This window comes from Centrocercus urophasianus, unplaced genomic scaffold (genome assembly GCF_019232065.1).
Source record: "Centrocercus urophasianus isolate 14NV4802_14NV808 unplaced genomic scaffold, USGS_Curo_1.0 seq_15, whole genome shotgun sequence".
NCBI lineage: Eukaryota > Metazoa > Chordata > Aves > Galliformes > Phasianidae > Centrocercus > Centrocercus urophasianus.
Window position 1 is genome coordinate 41,293,368 of NW_024884697.1, and position 14,216 is coordinate 41,307,583.

The 14,216-nt window shown below is 36.4% G+C and overlaps 1 protein-coding gene across 1 annotated transcript in view; it reads right to left on the reverse strand.

Moving 5' to 3' along the window:
- POC1B (POC1 centriolar protein B) overlaps nucleotides 1–14,216 on the reverse strand; it is a 41,089-nt gene that overhangs the window by 10,718 nt on the left and 16,155 nt on the right. Inside the window, exons 8-10 of the mRNA XM_042815900.1 lie at nucleotides 14,020–14,088; nucleotides 11,990–12,142; nucleotides 7,858–7,944 (exon numbers count right to left, since the gene is read on the reverse strand). Of these exons, the coding sequence (XP_042671834.1) occupies nucleotides 7,858–7,944; nucleotides 11,990–12,142; nucleotides 14,020–14,088 (309 nt within the window). The remainder of the gene's footprint in view (nucleotides 1–7,857; nucleotides 7,945–11,989; nucleotides 12,143–14,019; nucleotides 14,089–14,216) is intronic.

Genomic DNA, 14,216 nt, shown 5'->3' on the forward strand with positions numbered 1-14,216 from the left:
AGACCTGTATGAAAAATATCTCTGCTCTTGTACTGAATTTTATTTTAAAAGTCTCTGCAAGTCCCATTTTAAGCAACTCAGTGTTTCCATAATCTCACATGGAGCAAGAAACTCTCACAGCAAACTAGCAGAAAGTATCCTGTTTAGATATCACTGTAATCTCAGTGATAAATAGAATTTGGTAGCACTCATTCAAGCCCCGTTATTTAGAAAAATAAGAAGAGATTTAAACACAATTAAAGCATTTCCTTTAGTAACAAACTTGCATTAATCACTTTAATAGCATATTTATTATAAATACTTAATTTTATATTCAAGATTGCACAACTAATTTGAAAGCACACTGTGCCAAACTTAGATTCCAGTAATACTTAAGAACATAGGATAAGTCAAGAGCATAGTATCACCTTTTCTGTCATGCTTCATCTGTGGCACAAATTTATTACTCAGTTTAAGATAAACAAAAATAAAACCTTGTAACCTTTTCTAAGGGAATCACACACTATGAATCAAGCCAAACATTCCTTTGTTTCTCTGTCTTAGAAAATGTGGGATCACAGAATTATTGAAGTGCCATGAATACTAAGAAGTTCAAAACTTAACTTGTGCTAATGAATGAAAAAAAATTATAACAGATGTTTACAGTAATAGAGCTACTGAATGCTAACTTCATTTACTTCCATTAAGCTAAATGATTCACAAATGGCACTCAGATCAGTAGTAAATCATCATCTAGGTCAGCAGGAAGCTCATTATAGACTGACAATCCAAGTGACAGAGACACTTTTCTGCAAGTGCAATAGTAGCAATTTCCTGTGTGAAAGGCTTGCTTGCTGTTCGTGCATTCCTCAGGGGATAGTTCTTCTCAGAGGATGTTACACTTCCCCAGGAAGAGGAAGGAACCAGTTGTTATTGGATGTGGGGGCTGATAGCTGTCAAGCATTTTCTACATGCCTCAGAATCAGCTGTGAGAACCGTGAATACAGCTTGGATTCCCAGCAGATATGAGGGGGAAACATGACTTTGGCAGACAAGGTCAGAACAGACAAGTACAGTACCTCAGGAAGTTGAAGCAGAAATAATACCTGGAACTTCCAGGCCCCCAGTTCCCAGAAAAATGCTGATTTGCTGAAAGAACAATATAAAGATGTGGATCAACCTGAAGCATTCCTGAGGCATTGTGCTGTTGCCATGACTAAGACCTCAGACAAAGCAAAATACTGCCAGTTTTCAAAGTCATTTACAGCAAGCCCATAATGTCAAAAAATGGTACCAAAAGTCCAGCAACAGCACCTGTAAACAATATCACTGTGGGGCAATGGCAACGTAATTTAACTGCTTTGTGAAAAAAATAAATACTGAAGCTTAATCTTTTACAGTGGAGTGGTGAGGAGGGATTTCTGTTAGGTCCATCTTCTGAACTTCCTGTCCTACTGTAGCTCCCTCCATATGTACAGTGACACTCTTACAGGACAGTTCACCTGCAGTTAGCCCATGCTTAGTCCAGCATCAGTGGGTTCAGAGCATCCCACCTGTTTTTAATTTAGTGGCAGCATTAACTTTAGTTTCTTTATTCTGCTTGCTCCTGATTTCAAAACTGGTTCATAAAAAAATTTGATTCAAGAATTAGTAGGGAGATGAGACACAGATAGACAAATAAGCAATATAAACTCATAAGCTACATTTCCCTGGGAAAGCAGGTTAAAAAACAGTATAAGAAATATTATATTCTTGCACTCTCTAGTGTTCAGAATTCTGTCTCCAGTGAAAACTCAACTCTCTGAAGCTCCAGTTCACTCAAAGAATATAATGAATCCTATTAGGGAACATCAAGACATATATTATTACCTAATTATGTAGCACATTAGCACATTTCCTGTTCTATCCCTGTAAACCTGCAGTTACATGCTGTGGTAGAATATCACCACTGCAAAATGCAAGGGCCACTTGAATCTTATTCTTCTTTTATTGAGAACACCGAGTTCACTTTTATGTGTCTTGACCTTTGTTATTTTAGGTTAGTATTATTAAATCATGGTTCCTTTAGGATTAAACACACATTTTTTTCTAAACATACCTGCACATCTATGAAGACATTTAAAAGTTTAGAATTTCACTGGTCAATATACCATTTGCTTCATTCTTTTGGCATTTGTGTTGGAAGATTCCTTTAAAGTTTAGTATACTAACCTACATAAAAGCTGCATCTAGCTGTAAAATTCTTGTTTTCTCCTTTCTTCTTCTTCCCTTTGCCTTAAACTTATTGAAGAGGGCTGGTGTTTATTTCCATGTAAGGCTAGAGCTAGGAAAGGATGTAAATCACAATATATTTGAAGTTGTACAGCAAGTTAAACATGCAGTGTTTTTAGGTTTTAAGATAAATTTTCTTTTGTCATTCTCTTTGTTAGAATTCTAAAGTTGTGTTAAGGCATGCAAGGAAAGTACAATATTCCACGAAGATTTTTTCAAAAGAAGTTGCCATGAGAAGGATAGTTCTGTAAACCTTAATATACACAGAGATGGAAGAACTAGATGCAAATTTTGCCTTTGCAATTGCTGACACACTTCACAACTTACATGGGGTTGTTTATTTTTTGGTCGTACTCAAAATACAGTCATTAAAAATTTTGTCAAAAATACCTAGCCACTGAAATACATACCAAGGAAGGCACGTGTATAGGATAAATTGAGAATATAGATACTTCTTTTTGCATCCAGAGGCCTACTACATAGGCAAGACAGCTTAGCTACTAAAGTCTGATCCCAAGGAATAAAAATTACACATTCTTATTTGAATATTTTACAAGTTTTGGGGAGAATTTATTTGGTCACTTCCTATATTAAAACACAGCATGTTCCTTTTGTCTCAAACAGGAACAATCTTTCCCCTTCTAATAACTAATCTACAGTCTTAACAATCCATACTGCAATAAATAAAAAGCACATTTTTCTTTCAGTGTTAACCAGTACTGGAAAAGAAAGAACAGCAAACGTCTCACAGCCAGTGCAGACTTTCTGACTTCCACATTACAGTACATTGCTTTGCTTCCTCCAAATCCTGTTTACATGAGCAAGGTCAGGGGATGGAACATTAGAGAGCCTCTACAGTGATTTCCTGCTGCTGTCAGTAAAAACTACTGAGACATCATCAACTTTCACTTGTTCCCAACGGCTTATCAGGGACCGGAGGTTATGAGTGTATTGGCTTACATACCAAAAGAAAAAAAAAAAAGGGAAACAAGACCTCCATTTTTTCCTTTTCAATAGCTCAAAAAACAAAGGCAATGTTAAGAAGCTTGACACACAGAAAAGAGTGGTTGGAAGAGGGGCAGTAATGTTTTCAGGGTCTTCAGTGAGACAGAGGTGAAAAAGAACCCACTCACGTAGCCCCAAAAACATTGACCGCAGTTCAGGGAAAGTTTTCACAGCGTAAAAGGCTAGCACATACCTCAGTTTCAATAACTGCAACATATAAACACTCTTAACATCAGAAAAGTCAGGGCATTATGCAAACTAGCTACGTAGAATATACAGCTTGTTTGCTTGTTTTTATATACATTTCAGTAACACACGGGAAACAAGTAAATGAATCATCAAATTAGCTAAAAAAATAGCTTAAAAAAGCCATTTTGCTGAAAATACCAGTATATTGACTTAATTGACTATATTGAAGATTTCTTAAAACGTGATTACAGTTCAAAAGAAAGTAGCTCTGTACTGATAATTACATTTAAGTTATTACACTGACACAATGACTATGTTCCCATTTCTATGTTCACGAAGTAAGTTGCTTCAGTTTGGATCTTAGACGAAAGCATACTATTCACTATGTTTGAAAATAACTGGCCCTATACCATACAACTTTGTACAAACATTGAAAAGATGTGCTGCTTGGAGTTTAATAATTTGCGTAGTTGTAAATAATTAACAACTATAGTATGAAGCTGCACCTTAACTATCTAGAGTTGTGCCCAGTTTGGTATTTCTCAGTACAAGATTGTATGTTGACAGATACTGACATTCTGGGCAAATCCAGAGGGAGAAGAGCAAGACAGATAAGAGGCTGAAACACATGAAATTCAGGGAGAGGCTGAGAACCAGGTTTGCTCAGCTTCAAAGAAGGCAGGCCACGTGGAGATCTCACTGCCACCTAAAATATCTAACGGGTGAAAAGTGGAGAAGATTGAGCCAAAAATTTATGAGAAAATCACTGTGACAGAATTAGGGACAACAGATAAATTGGAACATGGGAAACTCTAGCTACATATTATGACAAATATTTTCACCAGTATAACATCATAGCAAACTGCCTGGATGGGTGGCATGACCTTCATTGTTACGCATACTCACAAAAGAACTGGACCAGGCCCTTCAGAACCTCATCCAAATTAGCCTTGCTTTAAGGCAGGGGACAGATGAAATTACTTCAGATGTCCTTTCCAATCTATCTGTACAGAAGGGAGGAAAAGGTATACTTCTCTGCTTCAACAAAACATTACACAGTTTGGTATAGACGTCCATTCTCTCTGGAGATCGTTCAGGGATCTAGGGGAAACTCATCACAGATCCTACACAAGCTTTTCATTTGTTCTAGAGAAGTCTGTCTTTAAATACTTAAGACAGTGATTTGAAAAAAGGCTGGCTACCACCAGTGGCCCAGGGAATTGCCAAAATGTTGTGCAAATTCTCCTTAGGGCCCTGCCATTGAATCACAGAATTGCTCAGGTTGGAAAAGACCTTTAAGATCATCGAGTCCAACCACAACCCATCCGTACTACCTTAACTCTAACAACCCTCCACTAAATCATGTCCCTGAGCACCACATCCAAATGGTTTTTAAACACATCCAAGGATGCTGACTCAACCACCTCCTTGGGGAGCCTATTGCAGTGCTTAACAACCCATTCTGTAAATAAGTTTTTCCTGATATCCAACCTAAACCTCCAATTGCACTGATCAAGAATCTTTAAGGATACGTAAGTACAGAGTGTATTTTTTCCTCTCTAAATAAACCAGAATGGATGAAGAATTGCTTAAGCTAAATAAAAATGACTGAAAAAGAATAAAGTAGGTAAACGCCGGTCTTTTGTAAGATAATCTGATAACCTGATCTAAGAACTTCAATTATCAGAAGAGCAAGAGCCTAGAAAAGAGTTCTTCCAGTGAATGTAGGACCAAAAACCACAAGTGGATTTGATACGTCTTGACAAGTTTCCAAAGAAAATAGTATACAGTTATATTATCTTTGATAATCAGTAGGAAAAGAGTAACCCAGAGGTTCAGCATGATGTTGTTGGAGGTAACACATCAGGGAAGAAAATGAGCTTCATTAGAGGCTGATGACGTCTTCCAATACACAGATACACAAACACAGTACCATTCACACGATGCCAAATAGTATCCAGGAGGGAGAGCTGGCAGTGAAGGTGGGATGGGAAGAAATCCAGTATCTCCCTTCTGCATTTGACTTTTAGAAAGAAAACATGAAGGCTCTACATACTAGGGAAATCAAGATAGCTTCAGATGAAAGCAACCAAGAGATTGGATGGTTCACCCAATTAAGAAATAGGTAATCATTCCACAAACAACAAATGTAGGTAAGGTACACAGATGCTGAACGGAATGATAACTCAAAAGGTAAGATGACATACAGCAGGGAGGACCAGATAAGGTTGCCAGAGTTTTGCAAAGTATTACTTACTGTGCTGGAGGGGAAAGTTAGCTGAAGAAAAAATACGGAAGATAAAGCAGTTGTCCTTATGTCTGTAGTCTGAATTGCAAGGATGCAGAAACAACACTAGATAGACAAAATATGCAGACTGAATACTGAGTTGCAGAAAGGTGGGAACCAATGCTGAATAGGAGATGAAGATAATGCAAAAACAAAAACAGTGATTACTGTCTGTCAAAAGAGATGAATATGAATTTTGAAACAACATTTTTGTAATAAAAAAATGTAAAGCCAACTATACTGAAATGAAGAGAATGCTGTCAGTAGCGAGTCAAGTTAATCCCAGAATGAGTTCTGGGCATAAAATTTTATAAACTGCTTTCCTATTAAATGGATTAAGGAAGGAGATTAAATGATTGGTAGATTTATAGGTACATAACAAAGAATTACAGTGCAGCTGTACATTTGGATTCTGTGATCAGTATCAAGAACAGGAAGTAGTAAACAAGGCATATTTTGAATTGACAATCAATAAATTTTATCCACTGCAATCCTTAATCTGTCAAGCCTCCTAAAGAGACATCTGTGAGTCTGCAAATTACTTTTGACTGAAATTATCTCAGAGATCCATATTGTATTGTGAAATCACAACACATCAACTACAGCAACTTAAAATATATGGAGCTACAGGGTGTTCCAAAAGTAATGCCTCCTATTTTTTTATATTGACCCACAACATCAGAGGTGAATATTGGTGGTATATAGCATTAGAGGTTGAATCTTCCCACCAATATTCCATTACATTTTGTTGCCATATGACAGATGGCAGAAGAAGGGCAGTCTGACAAAGTCATATCTGACACAGAAGTGTGTCTGAAGCAGAGGTGTGTCACTGAATTCCTCAACGCAGAAAAAATTGCACCCATTGACATTCATCCATGCTTGCTAAATTTTTATGGAGACCAAACAGTGGATGTGAGCACAGTGAGGCAGTGGGTGGTGTGTTTCAACAGTGGCAACAGCGACATGAAAGACAAGCCTCATTCTGGATGGCCTTGCACAGCTGTCACACCATAAAATGAAGAGCGTGTCAACCAGCTCATCCATGTGAATTGCCTAATGCTGGTGACTATGTTGAAAAATAGTGTTTTGTAGCTGAGAATCTGCTTTATCAAATAGTGTCATTGTGCTCTTTGTATCTATTGTGGTTTCCACAGAAATAAATAAAAGGCATCACTTTTGGAGTGACCTGAATGCCATCTCTCACATTGAATTATTACGTTTATTTGTTTTTGCAGGAAAGGTTTATTTTAGGATGTGAAACTCTATCATGATTTTCACTGAACAACCTTAAAGCATTTTATAAACTATCCTCACAACGTGCCTTTCTGTAAAGCATTCACAACAAAGGAAAACAGCAGAAACCATACCTGCTGCCCACTCATATGTATTGACCCCTCAGCTACACAAATTCTTGTTATGGTAATTAAAATTGCTCAAGATACAAATCATACCTTCCCATGAAACGATTCAGAACGAAAAGATGTTTTCATTTAAATTCTAGAATAGTACATCTTCTAGGACTTCAAACTAGAAGAGCATATTTCTACTCCCACATGCAAAACTATGGTTAAAACATTTCATCCTTCTCCTCCCACATGCTCTAACAATGTCATATGAAAAGCTAACACTAGAAGGAACTAATCCTATGTTTCTCTCCTAAAATGTTACTTTTTTTTCTCCCCTGGAAAAACTGGAATTTCTACTGGATTCTCATCAGTGAGGCAACTACTCTATGTTTCTCATTATTTGAAGCTCAGGACAGCTACAAAAATTGTCTGAGAAAAAGGCAGAGATTTTAACAGCAATATCTAGATAGAATTAAGATGGGCTTCTAATTAGAATTTCTGCTTAGAACATTAATGAAATTGCTAGTATAACGTGGAAGCTTCACTATTACACCATCTTCTGGTTAGCCTTGGGAACTGTGAAAAAAAAAGCTTACATTGAGAAGGTGGAATACTGAGCTCTGAACAGTCAACAACTTATTAAAACTGCATTTTATTCATACAAAAAAAAAAAAAAAAAATCAGTAACATCTTTAGTTAAAGCTAAGCTAGCTAAGCAGTATTATTTTTTCCTTTCTTTCTTTTTTTTCTTTCATTCTGGCTCAGAAGGCAACTTACCAGAGTACCAAAAGATGGAGAGGAACTAATCTCTACAACAGGTGGGTCAACTGTTTGTGTATCAGCCACATCAAACGTAGGGTTGACCTGTTGAAAATTAATTACAGTCTTCATTATTTCCAGCAGTACAAGAAGGGAAATAAGACTGAAAGCTTCAGTGAGGAATTGCTATTCGCCACAAGCTGAAAATAAGCCTTAAGAATAAAGGAAGGATGCTGATCCACAACAATATAAAGTGCAATCATATAGTACAGAAAGAGAATCCAGACATGCATTTATTAAAGATGTAATTTATATTTTATAAACATCTGTTTCCTCAAAACTAGCTCAAACATTCTTAGCTTAAGCAATAGCAGATTTAGTTTCATGATAAATCAAGAAAAAATAAATCAAAAATACCAGCTTGACATAGATTTACCATGATCAGCTACCTCAAAATCATTCAAATTAAAAAAAATAATAATAATAAAAAAAAAGTGACCAATGCTTCTGCTGAAATACTGAACAGTAGGAATTATTCATAAAAATTCCAAACTGCACAACTCATTTGAAAGTGATTTTGCAAGTTTTGACATCTGCTACTGCTAAGTTATACTGCTTTCTTTTTAATTGACACAGACACTTAAGAATATATACCATATCAAAACGTAGTCCATAGAGCAGTGAACCATTTTAGGCAGCTGAAACAATGTTAGTACTGTGGCACAGGGTAGAAATAGAGCGAAGCTAGTCTTATATGGAATACCAAGTTAACGCTGCCAGTAGGTTTTCAGTTCTGGAGTTAGTTTATGTTCTCCGTAACTACAAATAAAGAAACTATAGAAAGCTTTAGCTGTCATATGTTTGCATCACCCATGCTGTCTGCTCTAGTTTGTCCATGGTTCTCCAAATTGTTCCCACTTCACTACAGCTGAAACATACAGACTTAAGAATTATTCTGCAGATTTTTACTTCACTGAAACAGAGACTTGCAGCATGTACACTGCTGGTATACTTACAGCATTCACACTATAACTTACCTTCATGATAATCACAGTTAAAAAATCTTATAGTTCAGCACCACATAGCTAAAAACCTGCACCATATTAATACAGGATACTCTCTTTGCCCTCGGATAATCTTTTCATATATGGAAAAATTAGTATACATATGCATTATAAGAAGGCACAAAGGCCAAATATTTTGCTGGCCAGAAGCTGTGCTGCCAGTTATGAAGATTTACAGCCCAGTGCATCCAGCTTCTTGTGCTAAATATGTTAAGTGAAAAGGAAGCTCGTTTATTTTGAAATAAAGAAGGACTAGATGACTTTCAAAACACCATGAAGTCTGGTGTAGCAAAGAGAAATGAATTTTCCCTTTTTCAACTTTTTATCAGTAGACCAACAGCAGCCTTAGCAGAGGTGGCATTAATTCTATCTATTTCATTCTAAAGTGCATAAAAATCAAACAAGAAAAGAAACAAAAAATGTTCGTCTTTCATAAGAAGACATTGATGCTAAATAAAAAGATAGCAAATTGATAAATTAATTAAGTTAAAAGATAAAGTTCTAAATGACTCATGCAAAACATTTCCTAGAAAAGTGATACAGCTAGCTGTTAAATAGTCTCTCCAAACATACAGAAAAAATTTTGCTTTGAACTTGATTAACCCTTGTTTTTTTCATAGACTGGAATTCTCAAGGCAAACAAGCAGTAGCCATATATTCTTATTTCTACTGCCATCTAGTGTACATGTGGATTTCAAACATCTGTGAAATTATCTGCATCTGAAAGTACACTGACATTTTAATGAGAAACTAAATTAACATTAGATTATCATGCTAAAGATGGAAACTCCACATATCTTTAAAAAAAGATAGCACTGGGATTTTAACATGTTAATGGAAATTTCACTTTCTATAATTGCCACCAAGTGGAACGCATCTCTCGGAATACTGCACTAAAACTGTGCTACTGATTGAACACACTATTTTCAAATACCCTCAAAAGCTCCTTAGCTCAAAAAGGAGACAGTGACTGGGGTTCACCTCATTTTAAACTTAGACATACTGTTGTATTTGAACTGGTCATCCAAGATTACCTCTATGGTCAATGGAGAAAAGTGAGCACTTCAAGTCACTTACTTTTATTTCCGAATTGTCTGAATAATTGCAATGGTCACAAGCTTTAGAAAAGTGAAGCAGATCCTAGTGTATTGTTTCCTGAATAATCAAGAATTGCATAGATGCAGTGCAACTGAACAACAGCCATAAAGATTTATAAGTCAAGAATATGAATTTCAAAGCTGTGTCTTAAAATTCAGACTACTATATTCCCTGGGAGCAGCTAACCCAGAAGCCTGTAAAATGCTACAAATGTTACAACCATGCAGAAATGCAGACAATAGGTTAAACTAAATCCATCAAAACAGGCTTGTAAATAATTTCCTGACATTCAAATATCAGATTTCCCTTATCTGCTCTTTTAGTGAAGATAACTAGGTGCTTGTGAACCTTAGTTTGTCTGTAGCCTGAATTCAACACTTTTCCAGATCTCCTTGATTGCCTGGAATCAAGGAGGAAGATTGCTTTAGTAAATATTCATTCATTTGCTAAGCATTTGAGCAGTCTGGAAAAATCAACTTGAAAAGAACTCAACCAAACCCTGAAACTATATAAATTAACCTGTGTTCTTAGCATTTAAGTGCTTTAAAGTGTATGCAATTTGAACAGATCCTGAAGCAAGCTGCTGATGCAGGAAGGGTAGTTTAAATGTGATGGTAAATGCTGTGGCTGAGTTTGTTCAAACACTGACCCTTGATACTGAAGGCTGCTACAAACAGGACTTACACTTCATTCATTGACCATGCAATGATGCAATGATACATCACTGTCCATGAGAGAAGTTTATTTATCAAACTGTCATACAAAAAATTACCCTGCTCTTACTCTGACCATGATCAGAAAGTTTCACATCTAAGTTGACAACAAACCAGATAAGTGAGAATACTTCGTGATGGATTCTTTTGGGGTTCCTGACCTCCACCAAAATATTTTCAATCTTTATAATACTCAGATTGAATATCTGTGCTTTCTACAAGGGTGTAGTAGTACTGTCTTCATGCTCAGGCCCATTCAATAGGGAAAGGCAAACATGCCTGCAGAGGCACACAGTGGCACCTCTCAGTGTCAAGTTCAAATCTTTGAAAAGTCAGAGAAGGAAACAGATACCATAGCAGCATTCTATTTGAATAAAAAACAGATAATGGTGAATTTGTATAGGACCCTATTAGTAATGACAGAAGTCAAATAATTAATGGATCTATATACTGGATTCAACTTTTGGACAGTAGAGACATCTGGAGAATATCAAAGATATAAAAATGTACGTAATCATCACCAAGTAAAAGCTATGCAGATTTACCAAAGGCAGTCACAAACATATCCATGGTGATTTATGCACAAACAATTGTCTTGTCTATAGCACTGTAGTGTTCACCTATTTAGCTTAACTATCAGACAACCTGACAAAAGGATTTTCCAAACTGGCAGTATTCAACATACCATTTTGGTTCCCCAGCTCCCAGTACTTCTAAAGCTTCCTAATAGAAGACCTGACAGCAAAGCATCTGCAGAACAAGATGCAGGAAATCAGACTACATGGACCTACTATGTCATAATGACACAAAAGAACTCCACTGTCCTAGAAAAGCTTGATACGTTTTCAGATCAATAACGAGATCTTCTCACAACATCCAAAGGTTTTGGAAAGAGGGGCAACTTATGACGATCTAGTTTCTGAATATCAGTAACAATGCTACTTTGTGTGCTCACTGAAGATTCAGATATCTTCTGCAACAGTTTGGTATGGTACTTCAGTAGAAATCAGACTACCTGTCTGCATTTTTTTTCTAATTAGAAGGATACAGACCTACACAAGAAACGTGAAAGGAATTCTATAGGATTATTTGCCAGTATCAACTAGCCTAGTAATGTTAACATGAATTTGTAAGCTATGATTGCTTCCAAAATATTGTACACAGCAACAAAAAGTTTTCCAGTACATACAGACTACGTTTAACTATAAATGTTACACAGATGGTGTTTATAAGTAAGTTTCCAGTTTCCTATATTGGAGCACTTATTACACTCACCTCAACTGACTGAAGCTTTTCATCATGGAGATGAGGTGATCTTGGGTAAATATCAAGAAGATGAGGAGGGTCATCAGTCTGTATTCTTCTAATGTGGTGTTTAAGAACTTCTTTATAATCAAATGAATCAAAGTTGGTTTTCCATAATAATACCTGTAAAAAAGCCACTATGTCAGCAAATAACTATTTTGAGTCTACTCACTGATAGTTGTTAGCATCAATAGATCATAACATCAGAACAAGCCTGGTCTATTCTACAATACAGACACTTCTGCATAGCATCTCTTTCATGTAACAAAGTAATTGGAAATGTAAATCATTTAATTAAATTTAGCATAAGTTTCGTGATTTCTGTCTTTAAATACTTGTCTTTAAATAAATGTTTCTAAATACTGAGAAAAATTAATTAAAAAAAGTTCATAACACTTAGCAGAAGATGGCAATTTCCAGAAGACCAATGTTGATTTCTTCCAGTTATCCTCTGAATTAGAAAAAAAAAAAAAAAAAAAAAAAAAAAAGAGATTGGAGCATGGTCTACTCTGCATGGTCTGACTTAAAAATCACTCGCTTGTAAGAGCAAGAGTATTTACAGCAAATATTAAAAATGCTTTTTAGAAAAAAAGCAAAAATATGTAAACATCAGAAAGGTCAAACGTATAAGCAGAAATTCCAGTAAGACTAAATCATACTTCTAGTACAATCTAAAGTAGATGGATTGTTACAAGCTCATTTCAAGTTCAACATCTTCCACTGATCGCTTAGAGCAGTACTGAAAGGCCACAATGAGGTCTCCCCAGAGCCTTCCCTTCTCCAGGCTGAACAAGCCCATCTCCCTCAACTTTTCTTTATAAATAACCCAGCCCTTTGATCATCTTCCCTGCCCTCCTATGAACCTGTTCCAACAGGTCCACACCTTTCTTGTGCCAGGTGCCACTGACTTGGATGCAGTACTCCATGTGGGGCCTCAGAAAGGCAGAGAAGAAAGGAGCAACCACCTCCCTCACCCTACTGGCTGCTCTTTTGATGCAGCCTGGGATGCAGTTGGCCTTCCAGGCTGCAAGAGCACATTGCTGGCTCATGTCCAGCTTTTCATCCACCAGAACCCACAAGTCCTTCACAAGACTGATCTCAACTTCTCTTCCCAGTCTGCACCCATATCTGGGGTTGCCCAGACCCAACACCTTGCAATTGGCCTTGTTGAACCTCATTCAGTTCATGTGGGCCTAGTTTTCAAGTCTGTCCAGGTTTCTCCAGATGGCATCCCTTCCTGCTATTGCATCAACTGTACCATTCAGTTTGGTATCATCAGCAAACCTGATGAGGATGCACTCAATCCCACTATCTAGATTGTTGATAAAGATATTTAACAGTACTGGTCCCAAGAAAGACCCCTGGGGGAAACCACGCATCACCAGCCTTCACTTGGACACCGTGCAATGCTCTGGCTGTGGTCATCCATCCAATTCCTTATTGAGGTTGTTAGGCTCCAAGAAAGTGCTCATGAGAATAAGGACAATTCAGGATTCCTTAAGAATCAAAATTTTCTTCGGACAGAGAAAAAAATCTCATATGAAAACTTCAATAAAGAAAATAAAAGATTATACTAGTGGCTCAAGGAATACATTTTGAATGCTTTCAAGTCATTTCTAGAAAGGGTGCTGCCTGAAACATCAAGCGAAAACAAAGTAGTGACTTTAAAAGAAGAGAAAAACAAATTGAGTGTGTATGAATTATTATTATTTGCTAAAAACCTATTTATTTGACACTGAACTGCAACAATTACAAACCATTTCATTACTGTAAATCAAATGACCTGGAGAGAAATGCCTATTATCTCCTTCTCATAATATCCAATCCAACATAGTTAAGCATAAGTTTTTAAATAACATATTTACCACTTTTCTACCCAAATTTAACTTTAGGATAACACATTCTTAGACAAAATGCCAAGAATGTCAGCATACTCTAATTAACATTAACCGTAGCAAACACTGAGAAGACATTTAATTTCAAAAGACTACACTACAAACCTGACCATCTGCTCCACCTGAGGCAAATTTTTCACCACCTTTTGAAAAGGCCACAGAAAGGACAGGTCCCTGAAGGAAAAAACAAAATAGCAGAGTAAAATGCTACGACTGTAATCATAGTATTTTAATACACAGAAAAAGAAAAAAAAATTCATAGTTATTTAATATTAAAAAAAAAACAATTTCAATAATAAAGG